General features: G+C 33.8%; 1 protein-coding gene across 1 annotated transcript; it reads left to right on the forward strand.

Moving 5' to 3' along the window:
• The first annotated feature begins 1,470 nt into the window (after positions 1 to 1,470).
• On the forward strand, positions 1,471 to 3,104 carry LOC124358767. The gene is made up of 2 exons (XM_046811063.1): positions 1,471 to 1,784; positions 2,773 to 3,104. Exons 1-2 carry the CDS (start codon positions 1,546 to 1,548, stop codon positions 2,975 to 2,977), a joined length of 444 nt encoding a protein of 147 aa, XP_046667019.1. The 5' UTR covers positions 1,471 to 1,545; the 3' UTR covers positions 2,978 to 3,104.
• The last annotated feature ends 9,722 nt before the right edge of the window (positions 3,105 to 12,826 follow it).

Raw genomic sequence — 12,826 nt, forward strand, 5'->3', positions numbered from 1 at the left:
TGACAACTATTGTCAGTGGGATGATGATTTCGTGTTTGCATTGTTTAATTAGTTTGGCCCCCCCACCCCCCCCCCCCCCCACCCCCCCCCCCCCCCACCCCCCCCCCCCCCCACCCCCCCCCCCCCCCACCCCCCCCCCCCCCCACCCCCCCCCCCCAAAAATTTTGGGAAAATAGGTTCGTTATTGAAAAAAAACTCTTTAATGCAGAAAACATTTTTAAAATTGTGTATATTGCTGGCATTAATTTTATTTCCTGAACCACAATTTTCTGAATAGCCCAAAATATTGGAAAATTCAGTATCCACGAGTAACAAAAATCTGTTAGCCTCTCTGTACAATTTGTGTAACATATAAAAAATACAACTGCTTCACAACTCTATTTTCAACGTCACAACTCAATCTATCAGCTGCTGTGCTTACGCAGTTATGAAGGGGAAAAACCTTCATTCTCCAGCATCATCCACGCTGGATATTGTCAAAAATTCAAATCGAATAACACTATACGGTTTCCACCCAAAAAATGCATTGTTTGAGTGATCTAGAGAGGATCCTACAGGGCAACAGTTTTCATCTTCACAGGCTTTTATGATAAAAAAATTTAGTTTCATATTAAATATTTTATTATGAAATAAAAACAGCAATTACGCAAAACTTATAAATATATGTTAAAACAGCGTTATTCGTAAGTCTTTCTTGAAATGTCCAATCGTGAACATTTGTGTACATACAACAAAAACATTTATTAGTACGAATTGAACTTATAAAACTAAAATTTGACCAAAACTTTGTGACTAAAAGTAAGAGTTATTCAAGTGTTGCTCTCTATAGCAATCGTACTGTTCCGCCAGAGTTTGAGTGTATTCGTAAATGGCCTCTGAGACGATGAAGATCTGGCTGAAAACACCGTCATTTTGTGTCAATGTGCCGTCAGTTACTCCCAGAATGACAGCGTTAAACGTTTCACCATTAGTGCTGCATGTTATTTTGATTACAATACTGAATTAATGTTCCTGCACTTTATAGGTAACAAATATTTTTAATTTCCTTTTTAAATAGTTTTACTCGTGTGTTATATTTAAAAAGAAGCAAATGATAATACACAATCTAGGGCCAGCTACGCGTCTCATCACTTGTATGTCTCGCGCATCATCTAATTTTCTTTAGTAATCTGGCATTTTCGTAAGTCCGGCCATTGAATTCCTAATAGTGAAGGATTAGTGATAATCTAATGAAGAACTTATAACAAGAAATGGCAAGCTTTATATCTACAAGTATATTCAATACAGTCATCCAACACATGCAGGTAATCTAGTTATTATTAACAATATAGATCTACGTCGTTTATCACTCAAGTACGGAAAGAACAGGATTACTCTATGTTCTCATAAAAATAAACTCTTCGAATGGCTTACAGAGTAACGATTGCGCTCAGCAAGTTGAGTATTAGAAACAGAACGATATAACTGTTTTTGACAGTGATGCGTGAAAACGTAAACAACAACAAATACACCTTGACCGTGACAATGTAGAAGGGGTGATATTCCATGGAATGTGAGAGGAATATGATTGTATGCAGTACTACGGGAATAATAGTTAAAAATACTCCGTCCGCTACAAAAGGAGAGAAGAATGTAACTATCGTAGAACCCCCTGACATACACTTAAAACAGGAGTGGAAGAAAATTACAGATAAGAGACATAAGATAACTTCACTTATTGACGAACAAGTTGAACAGAGAACCAAAGAGTTTAAAATTCAAAATGAAGTAACTACGTGTAAAAGGTGAGGTAGGAGTACATTTTTATATCTTTTCAAACCAACGAATGAAGAATCAGAAAGTCTCATTTTACGCATGATAATTTGTAAGTTAGGTGGCTAAATTACTTAAAATTTCATTAAGACAAGGTTACATCCAATGAAATTTAGTGGTTTTATTTTGTGATTCATACAGATTGCAGATTAAATTGCGAAAATAATAGTAGTATATGGTCGTTTTAAATAGTTATTATTTGTTTTGTATCAATTTAGTAGCTAACAAGACTAAGGATAATTTTACTGTTCCAAATATTTCTTTAAAAAGAGGGTTGTCTCTGACGTTTATAAATTAAATAGAGTTTTAGGTACTGCATTAAAGTCCAGTGCAATTGAACATAACAGGGGTTTTCATCTTTCCAATTTACCTAGGTCTCTAATAAAAGATTCCCAATAATTTTCACTTCTGACTTGTTTATAACCTACCAATCGAACTTAAACTGGGTACATGAAAAACGTATGTGCCACTTAAATCTGGTAACCAAATAGACGTCCAGGAGTGGCACATATCTAACCACATTATACGTGATTGGTTAAAAAAAGGGTGGTGGATAAAGTCTAGTATACTGCGGAGGACGACTATTGGAGTGGGTAGAGCTCCCTTAATGTCAAATGATTCTTCATGCCTACACATTGAGGGTGTTGATTTCCATACCCACTTTGACTGGAAGAGTCTAAAACAGAGATATCCTTCCCTTCTTCCAAGGAGGTAAGCCTGTGATCTCTCCTCTTGGGATCTCGGTTGGAGGCAGACCATACCTCCAACCTTACCAATCATGAATATCCTGTCACTCCGCAAGGAGTACAAAAGTCTTTTATATGATTAAGTGGAATGAACGACATTTTACCTAAATGAACGAGAGATATTTATGTATTAAATCATTGTAACTTTGTATTAACAACCCGATATTTTCTTATTTTATGTAATTATCTAACTGTCATGTCTGCCTGTTTACAGATTTTGCACAATAGTTAGAAAATACGTTTGTTATCTGTATATATTTCTTCTATGCTGCTTACTGATAACAATGACTCAGGCCAGTGTCTGCCACAAGTACAATTCACGGTGCGAACTCTTCTGGTACGAAGTGATCCTCTCGGGATTGGTCGACTGCTTTGTGACCACGTGGCATGAGCGCATCCCTGTTGTAAATTTACAATGACCTGCAGTAATATTTTAATATTTTACAAATTGGATCAAACATAATTTTAAATGTATATATGTATGGAATTAGAATGCATAATGTGACACTATCACTAGACAGACAAATATATAAATTTTAAAAGTAAGGAATTTGTTTGCATTTCGGTGTAAAACTGTAAATATAAAGTAATACGTAGATCGCATGGCTGATTTGGATTTCAACATGTTTAAGGATTGAGCCTGACGAATTTCTTCGGCTAGAAGGGAAGAACTATATTGGAGGCGAATGTTGGGTTTTTACCAACATGTGCTTATATTTGCGCTTTGAAGTCTATAGGGGTTATATCTACATTAAAACTGGACATGTAATATTTTACCTTGATAATGGAAGCCATCCTAGGCTAAAGCGAGGATTTGGGTGGCTTACCAGACCGTCCCCAAAGCTCTCTTTTACAAGTGGCCCTAATATTAAAAATTGAATAAATAATAATTTGAGCAATACCACCTATGTTGCGTAGCATTTCTTCAACCTAATTTTTGGCTCGGATCGTTTCCCTAACAATCGTGTAGTTATTTCAATCTTTTTATTCCCAAAAACTTCATCACTTCTCCGCCAGCTGACATCCGACCGCCATTATAAAATCTGTTCTTCTACTTGCATCTATTACTTCAGGTACAAAAGATGGGTGCTGAGCATTCAGTACTTCTCAGTTTTATCTAGTCGAAAGCACAATTTAGAGCGTCAGCTCAACAATGCATATTATTGATTTATTTAACACACACGGTAACATGAACAATTCATTTTCGGGATATAACATACATATGCAAAATGATTGTCACAGAAAATGAAACATACAAAGAGCAAGCAATGTTTGCTGTCCCTGCCAGATGAAAATTAAAGAATAACTATGCAATATGATAATGACATGCAATCAATCTCGCACGCATTAGTGTGCTAGTTTTGCTACAAAACTTTACTAACTATCTACAAAGAAAATGGAAACTAAACTACTATGTTCGTCAGGTATAAATAACGCAATATGCAGTTGTACAATGTCATCTACTTAACTCATAACTTTACATAACAAAAGTAAAGATAGGGACAGAACAAAACAAGATTCACTTCATCTGTATACAATGCATTACAGCAATAAAACAGCCGCATAAAAGAGTGTAAGAAAAAGAGAGGAAAACTCTGATATAAACGTAAACTTGTGGAGATATTACTAATATTAAACGTGACGGTAACGAAAATAATAACACTTGCTTTTAATTTCAAATGTATTCACCTTTGCATGCGCTAAACTTTATCGTCACGCAACCATTTATCAGTGGTCCATACGTGATGGAAAGGGAGAATTAGGCGTCATCGCAGACTCGAGACCAGCAGATTTTCGTGAAGGATAGAATACGCAAAGGAAAACCTGTCACGAGGACACGTCGTTCTCCATCATCCTGATCATTCTTGGAAGAGGAAAATGGCATAGGTAATCTGTGCCATGGAGTTTGCTGAAGAATAGGTCACGCGATCTTGTCCGACAAGGAACTCGCAGCTCTATCGATGTGATCTGAGTTTCTACTCAATGGTTTGTATAAGAGACAAAGGTCAGTTACGAGTCTCAAGATCCCAGCCAAGAGGCAATCTCAACAACTGGAGCACCCAACAATGGAATACCAAGTTTTAACACCAACGAATATACAGTATCTTCTCTGAATTGCTTCCAATTTTTCACAATGGCTCCTGAAGTGTACTTTTATTTGTCACGATGATGGTTAAAGATGTGACTCATGTAGTTAGCCTAGGAGTTTTAATAATGGGCCCGTGAGAAAAAATTTGAAAAATTAATTAGCGAATTAGTAAAATATCAGAGGCGTGAGTTCACGACTATATAATTTAGGGGAAAGTTTATTGACGATAATGATTAAAGCGTGGTAAGGCAGCTGTTAATATCTGTAATAATGGGACCTGTGTAAATGACTCTTAAGTGTAGCAGTGATTATGTTAGGTGACTGAAAGGAGCAGATATCAAGATAATCAGTCAAAGCGTTGGGTCTGTATGAAACAGACAGTGTTTATAACATCAGCATCGCTTTTTATCTTCGTACTAACTACTTGGCGCAATATACGGAAGATTCGGAGAAGTGAGCTCCTACTGAAATTGAGCGACACCTTGTAGCATGGGTAATGGCGTTTACGATTCTCTGAGGCAATCATATGAACTTATCGTTTGGAATGAGATGTTCATCAAAGCTGCTAGTGATGTAAGGGTCTCGTAATTTAACCAATAACCCCACCAGAGAGTGGTGGAGGATTTAAAAAAGATTTTTACTGTGAGTACCAAAGCCTACTTCTCTCCTCTCATGCGTAGGTCCTTCGCCAGTTGGAAGTAAATCTTTCGATACTTCTTCTCTGTTGTGTTGTTGGCAATTCAAAAGGTTTTACGGATTCCCATCTACTACAGGACATATCGTGACGCTAGGTTGACTATCCCTCAATGTCCTTCAATGATCGTCGCAAACCTGATACAATTATAATTTTCAACTATTTCAATTTTAATTATATATCATAATATGTCATTGATGTTTTGTTTTGTTTTTTTTTTTTTTTTTTTTCATTTTTACATCCATATTTGAGATGTTTTGCGAATTTATGTGTTCCAATTCTATGTATTGTGTATTGTAAACAGATGGAAAATATTTTCAAAATAATGTTGAAAAATAATGTGATTGATATTGATCAGGAAATTCATTTTGGGAATATGGAGTTACTGAATATTAAACTCTAATTATTGTTGTTATTTAATTTCTTAATTTTGTATAGTATATTTTATATAGTAGTTTAGAGAGATTCTCTGAGGTTTTTAAATCTATCGAAATTGATTTGTGTAATGCAATTTAATGTATATTGTGTATAATGCTCCATTTTCTATGAAATAATCAAAACTTCAAACCACAGTTATGCTATGTATCGAAGACTCCGTTGCTCCCCCGTGTTTTGTGATTGTGTCGAAAACATAGTGGACATCGTAAATAATATTAGGCACCTGATGAGACTAAGAATTCCTCTCCATCTAGACTACTTAATGTTTTAATCTAGGTGTCTCTGATGTCGAAACTATTCTGGGAGTTTGTTTTGAGCTTTTCGTCATTGACTTTTGTTCTGAATCTTTACTGTTGGATGTGGACTCCACATTCCAGGAGATTTCAGACGCTGCACTAAGCAGAAGTTGAAATGGAACTGTACTCCATATTCGCATCTCACTAATTGTTACCCTTGATTATGAACCCTTCTGAGATGAATCCCTCAGAAAGATTCATAATCAAGGTTGTTACTGAGAAGCTGACGAGGCCTTATTATAATTGTGTCATTGTTTTCTTATGTCCCTCTGTTCGCCCGTGCGGTAACTCTTGACAGAAAGATCCGAGAGGTATAAAAATTGATACAGGTAGTTCTATCGACCATTGAATTTTGGGAATAAAAAACTACAATTCTAACATGTTTACATTGGTCAATCTTAATTGAAATTTTATAATGCGATATAGTAACTCATAATAATTATGATTAAGTTACTCGGACTTTTATGAATTGGTTTGTAATATTTTCGTTACAATACGGTAGGATCTTTCGTCCGTCTGATATTCCGTACAGTCGTTTTAGTCCCTCTGATACTCCATTGTATCAGTTTAGTCCGCCTGATACTCCATTGTATCGTTTAGTCCGTCTGATACTCCTTGTATCAGTTTATTCTTCCACAACTATAATGACAGCTCATAAGCCGTACTGTTACAATTTCAGTTGAATTTCGGTAATACATGCGTTAATCCACGAATAGAGCAAGGGTATCCCCTAATTAAATGATAATCCTATTGTTAAAATCCTAATAGCTCCAGAATATATATATATATATTCTGTTAGTTTGCTTATTTAAACGCATATGTGACAGATACGGCCAAATACAAAATAATTGAATCGGAAAAAGTAAGCGCTCTGTGGTGTAATGGTAGCACATTCACCCGGCAAGTGAGAGATCCGGGTTCGACTCCCGGCGGAGCAAGTACTTTTTGCGATTCAATGTTTATTGAAATTAAATAAGGCAATTGCCATTTATACAATTTAATGTAAATAAAAGTCGTTTGACAGGTATTTGGTCTTTCGATCATATGTTAGTTTGCTTATCTAAACGCATATGTGACAGATACGGCCAAATACAAAATAATTGAATCGGAAAAAGTAAGCGCTCTGTGGTGTAATGGTAGCACATTCACCCGTCAAGTGAGAGATCCGGGTTCGACTCCCGGCGGAGCAAGTACTTTTTGCGATTCAATGTTTATTGAAATTAAATAAGGCAATTGCCATTTATTACAATTTAATGTAAATAAAAGTTCGTTTGACAGGTATTTGGTCTTTTCGATCATATGTTAGTTTGCTTATTTAAACGCATATGTGACAGATACGGCCAAATACAAAATAATTGAATCGGAAAAAGTAAGCGCTCTGTGGTGTAATGGTAGCACATTCACCCGGCAAGTGAGAGATCCGGGTTCGACTCCCGGCGGAGCAAGTACTTTTTGCGATTCAATGTTTATTGAAATTAAATAAGGCAATTGCCATTTATACAATTTAATGTAAATTAAAAGTCGTTTGACAGGTATTTGGTCTTTTCGATCATATGTTAGTTTGCTTATTTAAACGCATATGTGACAGATACGGCCAAATACAAAATAATTGAATCGGAAAAAGTAAAGCGCTCTGTGGTGTAATGGTAGCACATTCACCCGGCAAGTGAGAGATCCGGGTTCGACTCCCGGCGGAGCAAGTACTTTTTGCGATTCAATGTTTATTGAAATTAAATAAGGCAATTTGCCATTTATACAATTTAATGTAAATAAAAGTCGTTTGACAGGTATTTGGTCTTTCGATCATATGTTAGTTTGCTTATTTAAACGCATAAGTGACAGATACGGCCAAATACAAAATAATTGAATCGGAAAAAGTAAGCGCTCTGTGGTGTAATGGTAGCACAATTCACCCGGCAAGTGAGAGATCCGGGTTCGACTCCCGGCGGAGCAAGTACTTTTTGCGATTCAATGTTTATTGAAATTAAATAAGGCAATTGCCATTTATACAATTTATGTAAATAAAAGTCGTTTGACCAGGTATTTGGTCTTTCGATCATATGTTAGTTTGCTTATTTAAACGCATATGTGACAGATACGGCCAAATACAAAATAATTGAATCGGAAAAAGTAAGCGCTCTGTGGTGTAATGGTAGCACATTCACCCGGCAAGTGAGAGATCCGGGTTCGACTCCCGGCGGAGCAAGTACTTTTGCGATTCAATGTTTATTGAAATTAAATAAGGCAATTGCCATTTATACAATTTAATGTAAATAAAAGTCGTTTGACAGGTATTTGGTCTTTTCGATCATATGTTAGTTTGCTTATTTAAACGCATATGTGACAGATACGGCCAAATACAAAATAATTGAATCGGAAAAAGTAAGCGCTCTGTGGTGTAAATGGTAGCACATTCACCCGGCAAGTGAGAGATCCGGGTTCGACTCCCGGCGGAGCAAGTACTTTTTGCGATTCAATGTTTATTGAAATTATATATATATATATATATAAAACGTTTCGATCGTTGAAAGTTCAATCTAGCAGAAAACAGTCTAAAGCCTTATATATACTATGTGCTTTTCATGTTAATCAACGAATAGTGCAAGGGTATCCCTTAATTAAATGATAATCCTATTGTTAAAAATCCTAATGGCTCTAGACTATATATATAACGTTTCGATCGTTGAAAGTTCAATCTAGCAGAAAAACAAACAGTCTAAAGCCTTATATATACTATGTGCTTTTCATGTTAATCCACGAATAGAGCAAGGGTATCCCCTAATTAAATGACAATCCTAAAGTTAAAATCTTAATGGCTCCAGACTATATAATTTATAACGTTTCGAGCGTTGAAAGTTCAATCTAGCAGAAAACAACAGTCTAAAGCGTTATAATATACTATGTGCTTTTTCATGTTAATCCAACGAATAGTGAAAGGGTATCCCTTAATTAAATGATAATCCCTATTGTTAAAATCCTAATGGCTCCAGACTATGTATAACGTTACGATCATTGAAAGTTCAATCTAGCAGAAAACAACAGTCTAAAGCCTTATATATACTATGTGCTTTTCATGTTAATCCACGAATAGAGCAAGGGTATCCCCTAATTAAATGATAGTCCTATTGTTAAAATCCTAATGGCTCCAGACTGTATGTAACGTTACGATCATTGGAAGTTCAATCTAGCGGAAAACAACAGTCTAAAGCATTATATATACTATGTGCTTTTCATGCTTTAATCACATGAAAACAATCACATTAAAGTTGGCAAGTGAGGGTCTCTCTCATGAGAAGTGTAGACTCGGTGAGTGAAGGTTCTCTACAAGGTTCATTCATGCAAGCAATCCCTGAAAGTATGTTTTAGCTCACTGTACTCCCGACAACGTTTTATAATGAACCTCTCATCTGCATGTGTTTTAATTGGGCTGATTTCATCACAGCGATATTCAGCTGCGAGAGGTTTGCTAATGTACTTTATATAAGTACGTCACGTATATTCTCCATTATCTCTTTTTCTACAGCTCAAACAAACTCTAAATGATTTACTTTGTTAATTGAATGACAGTTTATTCTTCATTGTACTTTTTTGGAATATACAAACGTTTATAGTAACGTCATTTTACAAAAACTCTTGTTTATATTATGTAGTGTTTTTGGTTTTCATGTTCTTTTATACGTACTGTATGATAATAATAATTAATACTTAAAATGCTTACAAGCGTTTCTAACACAATCCGTTTTTTACTCTTATCATTATTATATTGTGTTAAATATTTTTATTCTTTACACCATGAACATTTCTTCTAAATCTCCATTTACATAGAAAAAGTTTACTAAAATTACAATGTTTACTTTTTCATATTCATGACAATGACAATGTATTAAATTAATTATTATCTTCCATTTAATATATTTAATTTTGAATGTTACGTATTTTATTTAAACATTTTTAAACATCAAATTTTATTTCATTTTTATATCGATAAATTTCTGTTTCAACTTTATTATTTAACTCAATTATTTACCATTTTGAACTCAATACTAATTTGTTTATAGTGGCCGTACATGTATTGATGATTATAGTTTCTAATACATTTCGTTTCTCGAAATTCCTCTTGATCATGAATAAATATATTATATATTTATCCATATTTATCGTTGTATTTAAAATACTCTTCTTCATTTCTTTACGTCTAACGGGATTGGAATTTGTATATTTATATGAATACATTTTCAATTTATATCCACAAAGTTCTGCTAAATTTTACTATTGAATTCACCTTTAATTTTTTTCTACAATTCTTTTTGTTTTTACTATGAAAACACTCCTGGTATTTTGGATAGCCACGTGTATCAAATTTATTCAACCTCGTTTTTTTTTTCGAAACAGCTGGACGATTTTTATAAAATTTTGTTAGAGCCGTCAGATGTTTATGCGCAAGGGATGTCTTTTCATAACCAATATTTCTTTGTAAACGATATAATGTGACAACACAATCATATGTTTATTTTTTTACCAATTTTAAAATTTCTTTACGTCTATAGTATTAAAAGCAAAGAGTATGCTGAAAAATTACAAAACTTCTTATTTGAACCACATATCATTAATTTGGTATGCATTATAACTTAGACACATTTTAAAATTAAGCAAATCCAATATACGCGACCTTTCACTAATAGAATTACGACATAGCGAGACGTAACTAAATTAATCTACCATTTCGTTGTAAAGGAACCATTTTCACCTTCTCTGTAATCACTGATGAGCATAGAGGGTATTCAGATAACAAAATAGGAAGTTTTATTAAAATGTACTTTTAACTTTAATTTTGCTACATAACCAATAACCATACTTACTATGCTGTGCTTGATCATTAGTGTAATACAGACATCAAAGAAAAAGCCACTACCTAACTTTTATAAAACATTTTTAATTTATTTTTGACTGAAGTATGCTTTTTAGACAAACTCAGCTATGGCACCATATACACCTTAAATCAAGATCAAATGGAATGGGTAAAGGTGTACACTTATTGACCGAAATATGCTTCTCAGACATATGCATATTTTTGATCAGAACATAGCGAGACGTAACTAAATCAACTTCCGTTTCAAAATGACGGAAAGCCCCATAATTTATTATATTATAAGTGTGTTGACTGAAGCCAAGAACTGCGACTTTAGCAATGCTTCACGCTGGCCTGTTAGTTGTTGAAATCATTTATCGTAAAATATTGGAGGCAAATTAAAGTTATTTTGTGGAATTTATAAAAACTGCTTTACTCTCCGATATGGGGGGGGATTTTATTCATTGCACATAATGTCCAGTTTTAGTGTGACCAAATGTGCTACGGTGAACACCAGCGTTATTAGCAACTCCACTTTGGAATCCGGGAAAACATTTATGTTTTGTTAATTTACCATTAGTAGCTAATTGGATAAGTGTACTTGAGCAAGATAAAGGAGTTGTACAGTATTTGTGGTATCATTAAAAGGGCGTTACATAGTAATATCTGAGCAGCGTTAAGATACATATAGATCGGGACATTAAGAGTAAAAGTGGGTTTAGCTTTACCGGGAAACGTAGTATAATTTCCATTCTCTGTCGTGAACATATTGCCTCTCCTGGAGTGTCCATTCCATCCACTCGTTAGTCAAAAATTCAATGTTATGGCCGTCAAATCTTAGTAATTGTTTGCAATTGCCAATAATCTTACGTTCGGAATACGTCTTCCTTTTATGAACTGCCATGAACGTCGGCATCTTATCATCTAAAATATAAAACTAGCATCCTTTTCACAGGATAGGTAAAAATTAAGAATATTCTAAAACGCTTCTAATTCAAACTAACGTTTATTCATCTGTTCTGTTTATTAAATACTAGCCGTCCGGAAATCATTAGACTATACTAGGGATAGTATTTTCTAACATTTTTATTCACAAAAACCTAGAATACACTTGGAAACAGGTTAGTTTTAGCTAATACTAGCTTTTATTCATCAGTCCCGTTTGTTAACTTATAGAAATATTTTTTGTATTATTCAAAACCTTTATTCTTCATAATAGAGAATGTTAAATAATAATTCTAACAATACTCTATTAACATGTTACAAAATCATTCCTTCTTCTAGGTAATATTTTTAACTACATTTTCTCAGTTTATCATCTTTGAACTCATATTAATAATCAGAATTTACTGAATAATGCATATATTTATCATTATTGAAATCAGATAATTATATCCATTTGTTTTATTAATTCTGTTATATAACATTTTGTGTTATATTTTGATATAATGTGACTAAAATTTGGAATATTTTGAGTAAATTTTGGATTTAAAATTTCAAAATATTTTAAATCTTTATTTTCACAATCATTAGGCATAGATTCTTTGATAATGTTGTTGTTATAAATCCTCATATGATGATATTTGCTCTAAAATATGAAAATATAGCATTTTGATATATAATTTCTTTTCTAAGTTAAATTTTTTTGCAATTACTCGTATATATATTTGCAAAATTTGTTAATTTGTATTTGTATATTAAATCCAGTCAATATTTTAAACTGTAAACCATACTTTCCTACATCATACTTTATATTTATATTTTATAATTAATATTAAGTCAGTTATAAATTATATTTTAATCTCTATAAAAATTATTTTCTATTCACTTTTTCTGTTTACCACGTATAAGTGATAATCCCCTCACCAGTGAAAACATTCTCAAATGAATAATTTTGCAGTG

This window comes from Homalodisca vitripennis, chromosome 3 (genome assembly GCF_021130785.1).
Source record: "Homalodisca vitripennis isolate AUS2020 chromosome 3, UT_GWSS_2.1, whole genome shotgun sequence".
NCBI classification, from domain to species: Eukaryota; Metazoa; Arthropoda; class Insecta; order Hemiptera; family Cicadellidae; genus Homalodisca; species Homalodisca vitripennis.

Bases quoted from the DNA above. Each gene is read 5' to 3' on its own strand.
- LOC124358767 (XM_046811063.1), top strand. From the start codon at position 1,546: ATGGAATGTGAGAGGAATATGATTGTATGCAGTACTACGGGAATAATA. The intron at 1,785-2,772 runs GTGAGGTAGGAG...GCCTGTTTACAG, and splicing joins GAAGTAACTACGTGTAAAAG to ATTTTGCACAATAGTTAGAA.